We start from the raw sequence: 20,418 nt of genomic DNA on the forward strand, positions 1-20,418 counted from the left end.
GCAAAGTTTGTGGTCAATTTTGATCATGACCGGGACCTTGAATTTGAATGTTATGCACATCATCGGAATCCCCAGACTCTCTTCTTTCGTTTGACATCCATTTTAGCCGGTTTTATGCACCATGCCGTCCTCTGGAATACGTACTTTGAGACCACTACAAAAGTGCCGGTTTTTGCCTTTGACCTTGACTTTTGACCTTGAAAATTGACCTGACGTAAAAAAGTTTAGGCACCTACTTTAGAAGCTTCTCGTAGATGCCTTTCGTTTGGTACCATTTTTGCTTCCGTAGCTGCCTTATTTACGGAATTAGACAGGTGGGGGAAGGAGGGGCTACCCCCGGGCTGCGGTGGTTGGGATGACCCTCCGGGCCCCGGGCCCCGCCGGGTTAAGGTCGCAGCAAATAAAACTATAAAACTCAATTACGAGACACAAACCTGTGAAAACGTTATGTTGTTCGTTGAAATGTAAAATGGTATATTCCTCAGAATAATAATCAGTACCTACATAGTTCTCTTTTTTACCGTAGTGCGTGTATGTGCGATTCTCTCACACACAATTGATATACCTACCAGAATAAGCTCCATTAGGGCGATCCACATACATTTCCAGATAACCCGGATATACATACCCAGGGGGTTCGCTCCCGTGCCTTCAGCATTACGAAAAATGGCAACAGCCCGTGAGCAGCATCAGCGCTCACGCACATGTTCAAGGAAAACGACATGTAATGGACTGCTAACGACGGCCCTCTCCACCAATCAGCGCTCGGCATCTCGAGCGCTGATTGGCTGGTAGCAAACGCGTCATATGTGGGTCTCATTTTTTGCGATCAGTGAACGCGTTATTTAATACACAGTGGCCAATGGAGAATGGCACGCGGAACTGAAGGTCAGTCTTTTATTGCTTCGTACATGCGAATGGGGGTATTTGAGTGGCATTTGACACCATTTTCGAAATCTACAGTGAATTTCTGATCGACTCATGTATATATTTTTATGAATTTGACAGTATTAGTGCTACATAGTCGGTGTTTTATGTTGGTGTTGTTTCTCTCGACCTTTGTCTTGGACTCTTATCCTATCTTTTCTCGAAAATGCTTGCCATAACCAGGTCTTAACTGTATCTGTATAAAGGGAATATGTGTTGAATATGAGGAGAAGGTAGTAATGACCATTCTGCCTATCAAACTGCCAGAAGGTGTGCTTGTAAGGTGATTGAAACTGCAGTACGGGTTGCAGATGTGGGTTTGACATTAGCATTGTTGTTGTAACCCCACTTGCTCTAATAAAATGGCAACATGGGGTTATGTACCCACTATTGCACAGCCTGGTATCAAGCTGGTTGATATGTGGAGGATAAAGAAAACATAAAAACTTTTCTCTAGTGAATAGGAGCGTTGCGTCTTGTGACTTATGTCAAGTCATTTTAAATGAAATGATTGTGATTGTAACTTTTACTTCAATTATTATTATTGCTAGTTTTGACCTTTTTAATCATCAAGTTTTATGTGTACCAATTTCATATGCCAGTGTAATGTCTGTGCGGCTTTGTGCAGTGAGCGTGTCTTGAAACAAACCAATTTATTTTGTACCTTTTTGTACTTCAACAAATGTATGTCAAAGGACAAAAATGTCATGTCTATTATCATTGACACTACTACAGCTAACTTTGCCTATATTCCTATCTTTCAGAGGCATTCATCTGCTTTCCAGTGCAGTACCTAGGAGGCTGCAACTGAAACTCGCACAAAGGCAACCAAGTGTCACTTCATCAGCCTACAGTAACAGCCCATCTGTAATCAAGATATGGGTGAAGTGGCATAGAAGAACAACCAGTAAACATGAAAAGATGTATTTTGTTTTGAACTATTTCTTAGCATAACTGAACAGCAAAGTGCACACTTACTGCTTTTTATGTTTGCCCTGTGTGCACTGTGCAGTTTTGAATTATTTTAACTATGAAATGCTTTTGCTAACTACTCTCTTTACATAAGCTTCCTTTGTCATGCCTGTGTAATTTTGAGTTTACATGCATGATGTAGGCATGTTAGCATGTATTTCCCTTGGCTTCATAAAACTACTTCCAAGCATTTGTTATGGACATTGGTGCTACGTATATATGATGCTTCAGATGTGTCCAGTAGTTGATGAAGGGAGAAGAGTAGTAGGACAGCTGATAGGCTGATAGCTATTACCAAAAATATGTGCTTGTCTGCACTTCGGGCTGTTCCATCATATGCAACCTCTATTTACTTCCTTGCGTTAGAAACACCCCATCTTTTGTTTCTTTCCTGTGCGCCCATTGTTTCCGTGGTGCTATAAACGTCAAGTTTGAAGTTGGTATCCAAGTGAGCAAAATTTGCATTATTTCAGGCCGTCTTGAATCATTCGTCTTGAATTATATCCCTAACTGACATCCTGTTATTTGTCCTGCAATGTCTGTGCCTGTGTCCGCCCTTACCTCCGGCTCCAGCCTCCAACCAGGCCTGCTGAGCTCTGTCGCCGGCGCGGTGTGTCGCAACGTGCTGTTTCTCCACTCCACCCGACAGCTGCTAGGAATCATCCTGTGCCATGCGCCATGCGACACAGCAATTGTAAGCTGCAGGTCACATTCGGAATGATTGGCTCCGCGTATGTGCATCCGGCCGGGTGCTAGTCGATATCAGGGACGTGTGGGTCGGACTGTTGTGGCGGCGTGCACTGTGCTGGTTGAAGTTGTTGTATTTCTGTTAGTGAAAAGCATTAATACATAACCGTGGCCGCAGTCCAATGTTATTGTGGATTTCAGAGGGAGTGGCCAGTCAGGAGGGCCCCATGTGGGTATAGATCCAGTGTCCAGTGGGATTGGCTAAGATTTCCGGCGATTGATAAACGCTTCTATGATAGTAAACCCGTAAACCTATTGAGTAATGAGGGGAGGTCACGTGACGGACCTGACCTTACTAAACTCTTGTGAAAACACGACACATACGAACGGTAAGAAACCGACAGCTCTTCTTTCTGCCAAGTGTCATCTTTCTGTGAAGGATTTCTTGGCACTGAGTGTCCAGAAATTGCGTTGCTTTTGGACTGTGTAGAGGCTCACGAGCAATAACATAGGTCAACAACCTGACGTACCTTAAATATGCGACTTTTACCAGAAGATCCAGCTTGATCAAAAGATTGTACATGTCAAATTTCAGCTCTTTAGCTCAAAAGAATTTTGAGTTATCGTAAAAACCGTCAGTGTGGCACCGTATCGCCTCCCCGCGCGGTCGGAAGGTAAAAGTTCGCCGGCTTTAACTAAACAAATAGTCGTCGTATCGCAAATTCATTGACGGCGTTCGAAGCGTCGTTCAATTTACTTTCGAAACATATCCTAACATTAACATTTATCTGCCTAGCGCAATCTCCAACAAGCAAAAGTTCTAATCCTCATACAGTGTTAGCGGCCGCCGGCCGCCGGCCGCTGACCCACATTCGCGTCATCAGGGAATGCCGCAACTAATTTATTGTTTCCAACTTTTTTCCCGGAGCGTTCTACCTGGTTTATATAGCCTTGTACATACATATCACATTTTGTCATACCTCCCTGAGCTCAGTCTCAGTCTAGGGTACCCAAAACAGGATGATCTCTTCTTTGGCCGATTTTGACAAACTGCCTCTCAACCTCCTCGAGGTCAAGCTCGAGGGCAGCCTTCAATGAGTGGGAGTAAGAGATATGCGGCAGACGGTCCGAGAACGAACGTTCTGCTGATGCACTTGATACGGGGACCGTCAAAAACAGGCGTACTATTATAACCGCCTATCATGAATGTTGCACCGGTCTTATGTTCCCATTTCAACATCAGCCAAATTTTTCTTAAAAAGCTGAAACTCTGCTTGAGGCTCATGATGAATAATAAAAATATAAGAATAACCAGTAACCTCATAATATAAATCAGAAATAGGAGCCAAAAAGTTATATTTAAAGTTATCGAATATTTCGCTCCTGGAGCTTCGTCAGCGATAATTACAGAAAAAACATATACGTTTTAAACATGGAACAACAAAGAACACTGCAGAATAAATAGCAAACTCATGCTACACTTCGCAAGGTACCGACATTTTAGGCGAAGTTTGAATAGGTACAATATGAATGTATGTATACAGTGTACGTATTTACAATATACACGTATATAGGTACAATAAACAATAGCTTTACATACAAACATAAGCGATTACATGTGCACTGCATACATTACACATAATATCATCAATTATTCACATGTGATTGTTATTATGTACACTTCAGGCTATGTGTATCCAGAAAAGTTTGTGACGCATTTACATTTTGAATGATGTTTTCTTTATAATTATACAACATATACATAAATATGTATATAATATACTACACATATGTACAGATAAAATATTATACAGAAATATACAGGTCTATCATACATAGACATAAAAAACTGTAAAGCATTAGCATATATACAGATGTGGCATGTACAATGCTTACATATATTTACATATATCTATGAGTCATATATCATCTATGTACAAGTGTCACGTACAGTATATATGTATATCTAAGGCTGCAGCCGTGTCAGCGGCCACGAGGTAGTCTGGGTGTTAAGTGTAGGTCTCTGGTCTCTGATGTACATGGACTCTTTTATTTTTCTGTCGGGACCATCCTTGGCGCGAGCCAGAATGCTCAGTTTCAGGTTGTTGCATGTCAGAGGGGTGTGTAGGTGTTGTTTTTGATGAGAGCCAAACGGTGTGTCTATGCGTTTGTTGCGTGCGTCTCCAAGGTGTTCATTGAATCGCTTCCTTATCGAGCGTCTGCTTTCACCGATGTAAAAGGACTGGCCCTCGGGGCACAAAGAACAATCAATCCTGTAGATGGTGTTTTTGAAATGGCACTTCCCTGCAAGCCCTGCACAGCATGTGTTGCAGCGCCTACCTCCACCTGGACAGGCAGGAGGACTGAAGGCTGATTTAATCAGCTTCTGGCCGACAGTCTCTCCCCCTTTCCAGGCCACCTGAAAGGCAATTTCACTGCGCCTCACGATGCCTTGCACTATGTGGCACAATTCATCGTCAACGAATGGCAGAACGAGTGGGGTTTTGTAGGCTTTAACCTGATCGTGTTGACCTCGTGTGCCTGTGTCTGTTCTGTTATGTGTTTTGGTGGCCTCCTGCCGTGCTCTGTGAAGTGTGGCCCGTGGGTAGCCGTTTGATTGGAACAGGTCATCTACCTTATGGAGGCTGCGCTCGGTGGGGTCCCCTGGTGACGATAGTCTCAGAGCTCGCAGGTATTGGGACCTAGCTGTTGCACGTTTTACAGACATAGGCTGTGCCGAGTTGAAGTGCAGAATGACGTTGGCTGACATGGGTTTGATGAACAGTTCGGTGGTGTACTGCCCTGTTTCAGATATTTTGATGAGGGTGTCCAGGAAAGAGAGGGCCCCTGTGTCGGCTGTATGTTCCAAAGTGAACTTTATTGATGGGTGGACGCTGTTTAGGTACTCAAAATAGTCAAGTAAGCTAGGGAGCCCGTGATTCCATACGCCAAACACATCATCAATATAACGTAGGTATAGAGATGGCTGAGCTCTCGCTGAGCTTAGGAACATAGACTCAAGCATGTGCATGAAAGTGACTGCCAGCGGTGGAGCTACTCGACTACCCATTGCTATCCCGGTCTGCTGTCTGAAGTATTGTGACCCGAAACGCACGAAGTTCTGTGTGAGACAATGTTGTAAGAGCCGCTCGATGTCATTGAGGGCCATACCGAACGTGCTTATACGTTCTTCTTGTTCTCGTAGCAGGGTCATACACGCTTGGATCCCTTCATGCACAGGAATATTCCCGTACAGATTGACCACATCGACACTGAAGAGAATGGTCCCTGGTTCAAAGCCTCGTGGATATTTACTTTTCACTCGGTCAAGAAACTCTGTCGTGTTTTTCAGATGAGCCGGAATAAAGGGAAGTAGCTGAGTAATCACCATTTCTAACACCCAGGTCAGCTTATCTAAGGGGTCGTAAAATGTATCTAAAATGTCGGTACCTTGCGAAGTGTAGCATGAGTTTGCTATTTATTCTGCAGTGTTCTTTGTTGTTCCATGTTTAAAACGTATATGTTTTTTCTGTAATTATCGCTGACGAAGCTCCAGGAGCGAAATATTCGATAACTTTAAATATAACTTTTTGGCTCCTATTTCTGATTTATATTATGAGGTTACTGGTTATTCTTATATTTTTATCAGCCAAATTTTGTGGGGGCAAAAACATAGTCTTGCCCCCACGGCCTCCTGCCAGTGGGGGCAGTCTGCCCCCACTGCCCCCACGGTGGCGCCGCCCTTGTCCTTAGCTGCAATCATCTAGCGAAAGTACAGGAGTCTATAAAAGAGTTCCTATATGAAATCGGATAAGAGAAGGTGGGAGCGTTTTTATACCGACCACAGCGTTGCTGAAGTAACAACAAACAACAACAAAATGGTTGTTCTCTCTCTTCTCTCTCTCTCTCTCTCTCTCTCTCTCTCTCTCTCTCTCTCTCTCTCTCTCTCTCTCTCTCTCTCTCTCTCTCTCTCTCTCTCTCTCTCTCTCTCTCCCTCTCTCTCTCCCTCTCTCTCTCTCTCTCTCTCTCTCTCTCTCTCTCTCTCTCTCTCTCTCTCCTAATGTTACACATAACATTCATAAATATGGGCATGACAAACACAGTTATTGCGGCAAATGGTATTGCTCTGTTCCTCTCTGAGGAAGTGGTGCTTGCTCCTGCTCTGCGGCAGACAACTGCTTTGACTGGAGAGATGACATGGCCAGTCCATAGAGATATTATTGAGAACGCATAGCCCTCGTCTCCCTGCATGGTAAGTATACACCCTCTCGTCGACAAAATAGTTCGGAAGCTAATCAGTCAGTAAAGGCTTCATCAGTCAACAGGAAGTTTCTCACTCTTGGTTGGGTTTATCTTGAAGTAGCCTATCCACCCAGTATAAGATCAAAAGCAAGCTTATTTTCGGCCGAATTCAAACATTTTTTCACCAAGTTGGATGGAAAATCCATAATGATTGTCCCAATCTTATGGTGTGAAATGGAGCCTCAAGCATCTTGCTGGACCAAGCTCCCAGTAGGCGGTGACAAATCCTTTGAGTTATCATCAGTTTCGTCGTAATAATAATGCCTACCACGTAGCGAGACTTCAAAGTCCTGTAAATGTTCAGTGTTTACATAATAAGCACTTTTGTAGTGAGGTTCCAATAGCATTTCGGCAGGGCAATCATTTACAAGTCAATTTGTTTACAAATAGGTTTAGAGGTGAAAACGGTTTAACGAACTTATATGTACAGATGACACGAATGCTTATTCAACTATGTACAGCCCACCGCTAAAGTAATGTGTGGTTTTACCAATCTCAAAGGATGGCTTTGACCGACGATTTTTAAATGCGGACTGATTGAAAAGAAGACGTCATTGTCAATAGATAAAGTTGTAGCTGCAAGGGTGAAGATACATGTAAGCTACATTTAAAGTCTCGTTGCAGTCTGGCTGATCGTTCCTAGGCTTCAGAAGCAGAACATACCCATGACTGAAACCACACATTACTTCTGCTGTGGACTGTACATTCTCTTCGGGCAGGTTAGGCCGTACTGGAAGCTTGCATTTTAGCTGTGAAAGCATGACTGTGATCCAGACTTTCATTTTAGAAAAAAAAATATAGATAAGGCGAGAGCCTACAGTGCTGGTCCGTACACTCGGCGCTGCCTTTGTTGCGGTAGAAATACGTGTCCTTCCACTAAAGCCATTTTTCAGCCTTTCTCGCCTGTTGCAATTTCAACAGCGAGGGAGGCTTGTTTGCATGTAAAGTGTGGGTTGCCGAGACGCCAAAATCGTTAGCGAATGCGAAAAAAAACAGGACTCTTGTGCTAACAAGTAAAAATGGCTGGAAAGTCTGAGCCATTGTTGAAAATTGCATGCTATACGTAGTGGCTGCTTCAGGTATAATTCATTTAGCACCGGATCCGCCCGTTACGACTGTCCCGGCTCCGGTGTCAAAAATAGCACATCAGAAATGGACCGGGCCTGTCCCCATTTAACACACCATTACCGTGCCGCCAGCTCGAAATGCCAGGTACACAGCGCGAGGAGGAGGACGGCCTAACAAATGGCGCCGTTCGAAACTCGTCTCTTCTGCTTGCATTACTAAACAGCTTCCATCTGTTTCGATCGGGTGGACGCTGTCACAAGTCAGTCAGAAAGCCAGTGACATTGGATGGAAAACACGCGAAGGCCGGTGCATCACCATGATTGATGTGGCATAGGCATATTTGATTATTGTTTCATGAAATATGGTATTTCGTACACTAGGCACTGCTTTTCATAATTGAAACAGGCATTATAAAATATGAACAGGTTTTGATAAAGTCAACAAAATTATTTACCTGATGAAAAATTAACGAAACTGACACTGCAATACGATCAGCATGCCATGAAATGCGATGGTGAATTTGAATCAATTAACAGTATGTCCTAAAATGGTTTTGAATATAAACAATTATCATAGGCGGCGGAACGGGGAGGGCACCGGGGCACCGTGCCCCCCTTTGATTTTGGCATTTTAACATTAACCCTATGGGCGTTGCATGGAAAGAATGGGACCAAAAGTCGGCAGTGCCCCCCTTAATTGAAGGTGTTCCGCCGCTACTGACAATTATGCATAAGGCCATAGAGATAGTTTGCCAGTCTGGTCATTCGGAGAATGGTCACAAGTGTGGGGCAACAAAAAGCACCTGATCTGTCATGACGTTCTATAAATTTCTTAGTATGAATTAAAGGTAGCCGAACGAGCCGAGCAGTTAGAAAAGAGCTTTTCACTCAAATAAACAGAGAGTGTTTTCAAACCTTGATTACCATGTTAACCCGCGCGGGGCTGGGGTCTCCAGCCGAACGCGCGGGGCTGGGGGGGGGGGGTAAATTTTACCCCCCCCCCTGTTATCTCCCGAACTAATGGTCCGATTTGGAAAATTCAAACGCCAATCGAAAGCTCTCATCACGAACTACTAAAAAAATGTACTTAATTTAAAGTTTGAGGTCAAGGTCAAGGTCAGGTCAAGGGTACAAATTGCAAGTTTCTACAGTATCGGCCTTGCACCGTAGTTGCCGAAGAATGGAGTCATGGACTGAGACTGATCGCCCAAAACGTGTTCTTAGGCTACCAAGACAATATTCGTTGCATACAATATCATTCAGAGGTCAAGGTCAAGGTCAGGTCAGGTCAGGTCAGGTCACCAAAAAACAAAATTTAGAAAAGGGCATGTGCGACACATGTTTTATGGGTCATTTTACTCATAGAATTCAATAGGCACACTCAATAAGTGATATGGACCATCTCTGGATGAATTTCAGGTCGAGGTCAGGTCAAGGTCAGGTCAAGTGAGGTCAAATTTTGAAGTTGGTTGTTAAGGCCTAAAAGGTGTCTATCTGATGCAGTTTTTCACGGCGAATCGAATGGTGCTATTTTTGTTTCCGTACGAGGTCTAGAACTTCCAAAAAAGTCATTTTTTTCAAAAAATTTGTGTGTCGTGACGTCGTAAAATTTTGAATAACTCCCACATTTTTGAACCGATTCTTCTAAAATTTGGTATGTAGGTGCACATAGACCACTTCTCTGACATATATTCCGGTTTTTTCGATAGACTCAAAATTTTGGATTTTATAATGATTTTCCCAAAAAAGTCAGTTTTTTGAAAAAATTTAGGCCAAAATCCAAAATTTTCCAAAAACCGAGATAGCCATTTGATAGACAAAGTAAAATTACGTATAACCTTTTTTGTTACGTCTTGATTCCTTTAAAAATGAAGATGTTAGCGGCGTTTGAACTTTTGCCGTTTTTGAGGCGAAAATGGCGAACATGACGTCACTAAAACGTCAATTTCTCAAAAATTTCCGACGGATTTCGCTCAAATTTTCAGGGAACGTGTCAAATTGATGTAAGAAAAGGTACTGAAAGTTTAGCGGCGCTGCGCGCCGCCGTTTTTGAGATATCGCAAAAATTCGCGAGGGGGGGTAAAATTACCCCCCCCAGCCCCGCGCGGGTTAAGCTTCAATTGGATATTTGATCTAAGGAAAAACGCAGGTATTTTAGCAGTGTTAATGTTCAGCTGAAATGCACTACATTCGCTCCCACCCACTGTTGGACTGATGCCGGGACCCCCCCCCCCGTGTCTGGGGGAGGTCTCACCTGCGCAGTGGCGGCACTGCAGTCGCCCAGTGACGTCACCAGGTCGACCTGCAGGGTGATCCGAGCCCGCTGATCGGGCGGATCCGACGGAAACCCGGCCTCCACCGTCACCGTGCGGCTCCCTGCCGCAACAGAGGGACAGAGGTCAGCGACATGGTTAGCAGTTAGCACGGTAGGGACAGCGACAGATAATGGTCACAGGTCAAATGTCAGCGACCTGGGTAAAGGTCAGCGGTCAGCGATCTGGTCAGGGGTCAGCGGTCACTCAGGTCAGTGACAGTGAACTGGTCAGAGGATAGTGGTCAGCGACCTGGTCAGAAGTCAGCGGTCAGACAGGTCATAGGTTAACCCGCGCCCCACTGGGGGGGGGCTATTTATAGCCCCCCCTCCCGTTTTTCTGCAATAACTTCCAAACCGCTTGACGTATCGACGCCAAACACTCAGTACCTTCGGCTGCATCAATTTGACACCTTGTGTCAAAATGTTAACTTCGTATCTACCAAAGGTCGGCCGGAATTGACGTCAGAGTGACGTCATGTTCGGCCGATTTCGACGCAAAACATTGAACCACGGCAATCGCTCCCAAGAGCTCAGTTTTTAAGCTAGATCCAATTTCTTTGCATGAGAGGACTCAGAATAGACTGCGCTATCAAACTGCTATCTCGGATTTTCGAAATTTTGAAAATTTCGAAAAGTTGATATAATAAAATCCAAAATTTATATTTTTAATTTTTTTCAAAAAGTTTTTTAATTTCGAAAAAACCGGAATATATGTGATAGAACGCATTATTATGACTAAATCTAGCAAGTTTTAGCTAAATATCTTCAAAAATGGCCAAGTTTTACGCATTATTGCAAAAAATTCACAATTATTAATTTTTCAAATCAAATTTTCAGCACGTATTTGACATCGTACGCCAATATAAATAGCACCATCGTGTTCCTGAGCTCAAACTGCATCCAATAGACACCTTTTTTGTTGAAAATTTCTAACTTCAAAATTTTACCTTTTTTGACCTGCAAGTGACCTGACCTAAGCTAAATTCGACTCAAAATGACCTCGAATGACACACACGACATCACATTCGAAATCTCTGGCCTAAATGGACCATAAAATATGTGTCACGTGACCGACGCATGATATAATATTTTCGTGACCTGTGATGACCTGATCTTGACCTGAAAATCAAAGTACAAGTTTAGTACCCTCGGGGTATCTAGAGCATCTGTTCACGAGTGTGTGATCCAAAAATGAGCCTGATCTGACTTGTAAGACGACGGCCAGAGCCCAAAACGTGAACAAGCAAAATGCTAATAATTTTTACTTTGACGTGACCTGTGACGTCATCGGTGACCTCGAGGTCAATGAAATTAGGTTTCGTTCGACAGTTTTTCCGGGGCTATCAGACGCCGTTTCAATTTTAACGATCGGCCCAGTAGTTTCGGAGTTAAGAGGGGGGCTATGAATAGCCCCCCCCCCCAGTAGGGCGTGTTATACGCAGACCCCAGTGGGGCGCGGGTTAACGACACTGACATATTCAGAGTTGAGCGCAAATACCTGGCCATAGGGCAGGACAGTAAACTGGCTACTGGGCAGGGAATGCAGCGGTAAGGAAACGCTAACAACTTATATCGATGTCTAAAAGAGAAGACAAGAAGCACAGCTGTGATATTCTCACTTCTCAGCACAAATATGTCACCACACTAGACGCATTTTTCCTCGTGTCTATCCGTACGGGAAGTCATCATACTTTATCAACGTCGGGACGACGGAGATCACATTCGCATTTCCCGTGATCTCAAATCATCTTCCTGAAGCTCCTATCGGCCATCTCGAGCCGGGCGTCACATCAGCATTCCGGGGTATCATTTGGCCGGGGGCGCCGTCTGGCGACCTGCCGTGCCCACAATAAGCCGCCAGAACGCGCCGCCTCCAGTCGCGCTGAGAATGAGACCAGTGAGGCGCACAAAATAACGGCGGTGCGGAGTTCAGCGGTAGCGCCCATTGACGCCCAGAATTCATGTGTGATATTGAAGGCAGACGAGGTGCGGCGCAGAGCCCGGGACCTGTGACCTCAACTGACCCTGGGACCTGTGACCCCGGCTGACCTCCGAGTCTGCACTGAGCCCAGGACAGGCGACTCAGTCTGACCTCGAGTCAGTAGTTAGCACATCCAGACCCAAAGCAGGTCCAAATGTTGCAGGATGCCAGTATGGTCAGCTTGAAAAGTGATGAAAGGTCAAGGTCACTTGACGAGAAAAGTTCCTGCTGATGTAAGCCAATCCATTTTGTCGAGCTGTTCACAACCAGGATGCTTTCATCTCTCCAGAATGTCTCTATCAAAGGTATCACGGCACCGGGGATTGAACCCGGGTTCTCCCGAACCCCGTGGCCCGAACCAAAGCATGACAGACTGCATAATTGCATGTCGAATGCTCCGATATCTCTCCAGAAAAAAAACAGGTGTTGGTTAGGAAGACAAAGCATGCTTTCCTCCTCCTTCCAGTCGTTATACGAGTTCATCTGCATTTAATTAAACGAGCGTATGTATTTGAGGAATTTAGATAATTTAAACATTTTGTCATATTCAAGGCGCTACTCTATTCCGATATAAATTCATATAAGGCGATGCAATGCATGATGTAGCTGCATCCCATCCCTCAGCTCAGAGTCAAAACGTTTATACAATATGGAAATATGTGAGCTGCGGCTCAGCAAACCATAAATATTTAGCCGTCACCATTCCATTCAAGAGATAGCCCTGTGGTAATGTGTTTCTGAACCGAATGCTGCAGCATTGTGATACCCATTATCATAAGATAACTGTTTCTGGTGGCCATCTTTCTAAGCTGACTCGTGCTTATGAATCAGACAACTTGAATGAATCAGAACAGGGCCCATAAACTATTCAAACGGCTGGAAACCGTACCGACGAGTTTTCTTGGAAATTATCCTGGAAATATTGCTAAATAGCGAGTGGTCGAGTGGACTTTATGTTTGTTTGCTGTGTTGAAAGACCAAACCGTTTCTGGCATGTATTAGGTATACGCGGACACACACAAAAGTATCGCTATGCCACCCGGTCTGTCGGTCCGCCCAACCGCCAGCTATATCGCCGACCGTTGCACAGTGTGGCCAAACGCCAGATTAGCGCGAATTTAATCAAAAAACGAATTTTGGAATTTTGACTTTTTATAACTATCAGTCGATAGTAAATTGTCCAAAGTATGTCAATATCACAATACTTTGGTTCAATGTCTTCCTTTCGGTGTCCAAAAAGCTAGCTAAAGTGGACATACGCAATGCCGGTCCCGGCTGTGCTGAAATCGTCGAAAACCCGCGTCATGTTTACAACACATTTTGGCGTAATTGTCGGAAAGGTTTGGAAATAATTGGAGTGGCATATGACTACTGAGCCTATATTTGATAGAATACCCGAATTCTATAGGTATCCTTGGACTAACCGATGAGTTATGCTCATTTGAAAATGACCTTTTCAAACATCCCCTGAAAACACTGTCTATCGTAAAAACGTAGAGATATAAGAAAATGGCCAAAAAACTCCACGCCAAATCTACCATGAGAAGATTCGCCACACTTTTCTGAACATGATCCATTCAAGAAACCCTGCCCCAACCTGCCCCCCGGCCTTTGGCTCAGCTTTGAACGTATCGGGTTGGCCCGCCCGGGGAGGTCCGGCTACAGGGTGGGCGCGGCGGCGGCTCCGTAACGCTACGCGGATGGCTCAACCGCTGCATTTCTGACATGTTATATTGCAGAATACGGTCGCCAATGAATAAATCTTGACATTTTTTTAAAACTCGCCCATATAGGGGGTGAGGGTGGGGGTCGAAAGGACCCCTCTCGGTTTTTCGCAAAAAGCTCATGTAAAAAGCGGCCGATCGCGGCGAAACTTTCAGTACCCTCGAGTTTATCAATTTACACCTACCTACCCTTTAAATTTCACGACCCTGACCCCAATGACCTTTGACCTGTGACCTATTTCTCGAGACCATGTTTGGCCGCAAGCGCGATTGGGCGTATGTTTGCTTGCATTAGCTGCGCGTTTGCAGTCTTTTCGTGGTTTCAAGCGTCTAAACATGTGATATTATGATGTTGGTCCCATGCATTATGGTCGGTGTCAAGATCACTTGAAGGTCAGGTCAGTTCAATGACCTTTGATGACCTCGGATCACCTTTTTTAGTTTTACATGCTTCCAGGCTAGTTTTTGGAGCTGATTTCGAATTAAGTAACCATTTGAACATTTAGGAATAAGTTTTGGTGCCTTCGTAACATGCAACGAAGCTGTCACTGGCGGTTGACACCCATTAATTATGAATACCCGACAGGACTTGTTGGCCTGACCTGACCTGACCCGACCTACGTTCGCGGCTAGCAAAACACCAATACGTGCGAGGGTTAATGACATGAAGGTGCTTATGGTGTAAGTATTTGTTTTTACTCCCATTGCTGAGGTTCAGTCCTATCGGTGCGTGTATTTCAGCAACCATCTACCGATTCATGTGCTTCACCAGGAACATTCACACAGAAACATAATTAGATGTTGATGTTTTTTCAAGCAAACTTTGGACAATCATAAGAATTTACCAGAGAAATGATGGGAATTTCGTAAACGATTCCTCCTCCTAACATGCCCATGATTGCTGGGACCCACAATTTTATGCCTCTTATTTGCGGTTAAATTCCAGGATTTCGCAATCAGAGTCGGAGTCGTTCGGAGTCAACAGTTCTGACCCTGCAGTCAGAGTCGGAATCGGAATCGATTTTGGAATCCGGATTCCGGACCAAGACTCGTAGTCTGAGTCACCGAAAATCCATCGACTGCGTGGACTTGCCATGGCTGCGGAGTCAGAGTCCGAGTCGATCGTATAAGTCGACAGTTTTGCCCGGAGTCAGAGTTGAAATTGACCTTTGAAAGCCGTAGTCGGAGTCGGAGTAACTCCATCGACTTCACAGCCCTGGCCTGGTAAGCACATCACCCGTCGTAAGCTAGTTCTCCTTACTTTTAGAGGCGGAACTATGCCATTATATGTCAGCAAGCATTTATAATGCATCGTAAAAGGTCTCACATAGGTTTAAGTGTCAATTTTGAAATCAGGGAACCATTTTCAACGGATCCGAGCAGCGCTGGGATTTAATTCGCGCTAAACTGGTGTTTGGCCACACTGTGCGTTTGGCCGCGGGCCCAGCGGGTCAGCCTACCCTCCAGGACATAGCGCACAGTGCGTCCGCCAGCAGTGAATATTTATGAACTTAACAACTGTCAAAACTGTAAAAAACGTATTTTGTGCTGTTTAACCTTCGCCCCAGTGGGGGGGGGGGGGGGGGGGGCATATGTTACCACCCTGTCGCGTTTTTTGCGTGTAAATAAACGCCGCGCCGCTTAGGGTAGCTTTTGGTACATCAATTTTAGACAATGTGTGAAATTTTTGACCCCAGGTCATGTCAGGTCAGGTCACCAGGTCAAGTGAACTGACCAAGCCTAAAAAAGTTTGCAATCATGTCCAGCCTGCAGTGTTTGTCAGAAAGGTTTTAAACTTGGTGGATTGCATGATGTTATGGGCGCCTACAATTTGTATATCTCGGATTTTTTATATCCGTGACCTAAGGTCAGGTCAGTGGCGTGACCTTTCCATTACAAGTCAATGGAGGAAAATGAAAATGCCTCTAGATCCGTGTGTACGCATAGGAACAGTCCAAATATTTCAGAATCACAATGATTTGGACCACCCGTGATGACCAAGGTGTCATTTTTGCTGATAGCCTCTGGAAAGGTGATCCGAGGTCATTTGAGGCTACAAACAGATTTTGCCAATAACTCGCGATTGGAATGGCCTCATTGTTGGAATTGGAACGCTGGGGATGGCCTCATTGTGTTTTTCTTGTTGAGACGCATTGACTGATATGCAACATGACCTTTTCCGGTCAGGTCATGACCTTGACCTGAGGTCAAATTTTTAAGTTGACCTTTCAAGGTCAAATTATAGTTCATTCGATGCGTCTCGGCGAGAGGAACACGATTCTGGCAATAGAAATGTCGTGGTTTTTTGTAGTCGAAAGTTATTGTCGAAAAACACTTTTCGTAAAAACAACTATTTTTGGAGTTTTTGCCCTCTGGATGCTAAACCGTTGACCTGAGGTCAATTTTGATTAAACCTTATCAAAAGAAGAGTTCAAAAGCTATCGATTGCTTTTCCATGCGTTTTTCTAGCTACCTATAGTTCCTGAGATAACGGCATGTTTTCTGAAAAATATAATGACAATTGGCAAATGTTGACCTTTGATGACCTCTGGTGAGCCCAATATTGCTCTAAGATGAAAAATTACCGAAATACTTTCAAACGTACGCATTGAGAGCTATCAACTGCTTTTTATCGCGTCTTTCTAGCCCTCTTAGTTTTTGAGTTAGAGGTGGGTGGTACCATATGCCCCCCCCCCCTCCCACTAGGGCGAAGTTGGCTGAGACCGCCACTGCACTGGGGCGCGGGTTAACCCACGAGCCGCTGGGGGGGGGGGGCATAAAGTTGCCCCCCTTTACGTTTTGTGAAATATCTCCGAAACCTGATGAGCTACGAACGTGAAACTTGGCATAGCTTCAAATGAATACCTAGGCAATGTTTGAAGAAAGTTTAGTGGTAGTAGTACCTAAGATGACGTCACAGTGACGTCATAAAGTTTTGTCGTTTTCCGATATGGACCGTTTCTGATGACGCTGAGCATGAAACTCGACTGTAAATGAACTAGACAGCACCTGCTCTCATCCTAAAACATCTTACTACACTTCCATCTAGTTTCTGACCAATAATCGGCCCCTTATATTCGGTCCCATATATGTGCTGTATCGTGAGGAATATGAGAGTCGCAAATCTATAATTTCACTTATGACGTCACTGTGACGTCATTTCAAATGGGATCGACACCAAATTTGGACACAACCTCGGCTAGGTATTCAGGAAGATGTGTGCAAAGTTTCGCTTCTCTATCTCTTCGCGTTGCGACGATATCGTCGCAGAAGTAAAGGGGGGCAACTTTATGCCCCCCCCCCCCCCAGCGGCCGGCGGGTGGCGCGGAGGCCCAGCGGCCGCCGGGTTAATGACCAAAACAAGTGATCCAAGTTTCATTTTTTCCAAAATTGTGCCCAGTGCCCAATCCGAGGTCATGCTACTGGAACATGCTAAGAAAGTTGACGGGAAATGTCTAACACTTCCGAGTTTCCAAAAGTTATCATTACGTTGAAGGTTCAATATTTTCCTGCATTTTCACGCAATGCAGCTATTTCGTGGGTAAAACCCACACTATTGACAGACGGACACATACGCGCCACGCGCCGGCGTTATTTGCGCTGATCTTGACGTCACATTAGCGCCAATATCGCCAGCCGATCGTCAGTATGTACGGACTGGAATTGGACCGTATGTTCCGACCGGAATTGGTCCGTATGTACGGACCGGCCGGCCGACATGCCCCCCCCCCCCCCCCTCCCCTCCACGGCGTGTAAACAGTCAGGTGAGGGCGGGGGGGGGGGGCGGCGGCGACCAAACACCCGCGCCCTGATGAGCGGCCGCACATTTATGGCGCCCTCGTCACGGTCAAACACAATCGCGGCGCGACGCACTGCGGGGGGGGGGGGGGGGGCAGTGAGGGCGAGACTTATGATAGAGAGAGAGAGGGAGAGAGGGAGAGAGAGAGAAAAAGGAGGAGGAAGAGGAGGAATAGGAGGAGGAGGAGGAGAGGAGGAGATGAGGAGAGGAGGAGAGGAGGAGAGGAGGAGAGGAGAAGAGGAGGAGAGGAGGAGAGGAGGAGGAGAGAAGGAGAGGAGGAGATAGAGCTGAAAGAGGAGCAGAGAAGAGACAGTTGCCACATCACATCGTAACTTTGAGTGTTATTCATGGCAAAGACAAAACATTGTTGACATGCTTGAATTTCTAATTTTTTTTTTTAATGCATGTATATATTTGCACGGACATGACATAAAAACACACGCAAAAACACGTTGCTCATTCACTCACTCAGATGCTACCATACTACCCACCCGGCTCTACGTACCCCGACACTGCGTCCCGTTTCATTTCAGCCAGCAGCGATGCGTAGGTGGCCAGCCGATTGGGGCGCGGCGACCCTGGCGACACTCCGGAGCAGCTGGGCGCGATGCTCAGGAGCTGGTCGGTCAGCTCCTGAGTAGTTGCCACTCTCTCATCGACTGACCGGGGAGCGGCGCGTGGCTTCAGGTACTGCGCCAGCTCGGGGTCGTCCAGTGGGTTGCGGCTAGGCAACGCGCAGTGCAGCTCACCGACGCCCAGCGGCTCCTCCCGCAGCCCGTTGCGCCGGTTTTGCACTGTCCGTCCCCTCCACGTGCCAGCCTCTTGTTCCCGCCGCTTCTGCTGCACCTCATGTTCAGCCGTTTGCAGGATGCTTGCCGCGTTTCCTCTGACAACAGCCAGAGCCAGCCGCTGCCAAAGCCAGGCTGTCTCTCGACGGTCTTCCGTTACGGAGGCGATCCTTGCACCGAGCTCCCGAACAAACACCTTTGTGGAAGGACCACAAGCTCCAGATGTCTCGAAGGCCAGAGGTTCAAAGTGGAAGCGCTGCGTGAGATCATCGTACTTCTTGCGCTGCTTGACTTCAGCTTCGCGTGCAGCTGTTCCGGCTGAGGTAGCGGCTGCCAGCACATGGCTATCGGCGTATGTGTTGACGCACGTGGCATCCCAAGCTAGGCACATACCGTTTTTGATTCATACATTTTTCATATTCATACATTTTATTGATTCATACATTTTTTTCATTCATACACAATTTCTAATTGTGTATGAATGTTTTATTTTTTTGTATCATTCGACACATTTAAGGATACTCATGTGACATATTGGTGCTATTACAGTACCGCAAAAGGAGACACTGTGGTATTAAAGGTGAGACTTGAGAGCAAAAATAGCTAACCCCCCCCCCCCCCCCCCCTGGGGCGTAGCTTCGCAAAAGTCATGTCACAAGTTTCGTAAGTTCTCCGGCCCTGTTCCTCCCAAAGGTCACACAGTTTCCAATGGTGACGCCTGCTGTTTTAGGACGTTTCTATTCGGGGAGCTCGCCGTCGCTGCTGCCATTGCCAGTTCCGAATGTCATTGAGGTGGGCTGGGATGACGTCTCCGTCTGTCTCCTGTCTGATTCCGTCTGGCTGGGATGACGTCTCCGTCTGTCTCCTGTCTGACTCCGTCTGGCTGGGATGACGTCTCCGTCTGTCTCCTGTCTGACTCCGTCTGTCTGGGATGACGTCTCCGTCTGTCTCCTGTCTGACTCCGTCTGTCTGGGATGACGTCTCCGTCTGTCTCCTGTCTGACTCCGTCTGTCTGGGATGACGTCTCAGTCTGCCGGAGCATGTCGCCCAGTCTCTCTGGGGTCGCCTCCGGTCGGCCGAGTTTGAACTGAGGAGGGCGGATAGAGGCAGAGAGTGAAGCGGTGCAGGGGCGGGGAGAGAGGGAGAGAGAGAGAGAGAGAGAGAGAGAGAGAGGGAGAGAGAGAGAGGGGGAGAGAGAGGAGGGAGAGAGAGAGAGAGAGAGGGAGGGAGAGAGAGAGAGATCGTAGGGTTAAAGCTGGGGTTAAAGTTGGGTACACAAGAGGCGGAACGTTGTTTGTACTCGCTCCGTCGGCCTGATCCGCGAGGTAAAGCTCCAAAAACCAGGAACTACGGCTGAGTAACTAAAATAGCGAATCATAGGCCATAGCGAATCAAAAAAGTATGCTGCCTAATTTTTATGATTACGTGCGCACTGGTTTGACGGTCCCGTGTCAGGCCTTGATAAGCAGATCGTTACAGCTCGAATTGGTGACAGGTGCATTTGATTTCACTTCAGCCGAGTCATTTGATTAGCAGTGATTTGCCGGGTAATCGTCCAGTAGGAGCATGTCTGACACCTTTGATGTGAGTGCCGCGGGCACGGCACCTGTCGGTAAAACGTATACGTTCAGGAGGTCTGACAGTGACAGAATCCCGGCAAATCACTCGCCGGTCGCGTATCACTCGACACTCAGCTAGGTGGGCTCCGAAAAACAAGGCCGACAAGCCAAGGGTTGAGGGGGGTGGGGGATTCGGTAATCACGTAGAGGCAAGGAACTTAGTTGTCGCTGTTTGATTCTTTCACAAGTGTGATTATAGCACGAATATTTCGTCTGGTGTTTGAGCGTTTTTGACCTC

General features: G+C 46.0%; 1 protein-coding gene across 1 annotated transcript in view; it reads right to left on the minus strand.

Annotated features, from left to right (window-relative positions):
* Positions 1 to 20,418, minus strand: part of LOC122370778 — a 79,124-nt gene that overhangs the window by 50,216 nt on the left and 8,490 nt on the right. Inside the window, exon 3 of the mRNA XM_043346674.1 lies at positions 10,210 to 10,331. Within this exon, the coding sequence (XP_043202609.1) occupies positions 10,210 to 10,331 (122 nt within the window). The remainder of the gene's footprint in view (positions 1 to 10,209; positions 10,332 to 20,418) is intronic.

The sequence above is a fragment of the Amphibalanus amphitrite genome, unplaced genomic scaffold (assembly GCF_019059575.1).
Source record: "Amphibalanus amphitrite isolate SeventyFive unplaced genomic scaffold, NRLGWU_Aamphi_draft 001167F_arrow, whole genome shotgun sequence".
NCBI lineage: Eukaryota > Metazoa > Arthropoda > Thecostraca > Balanomorpha > Balanidae > Amphibalanus > Amphibalanus amphitrite.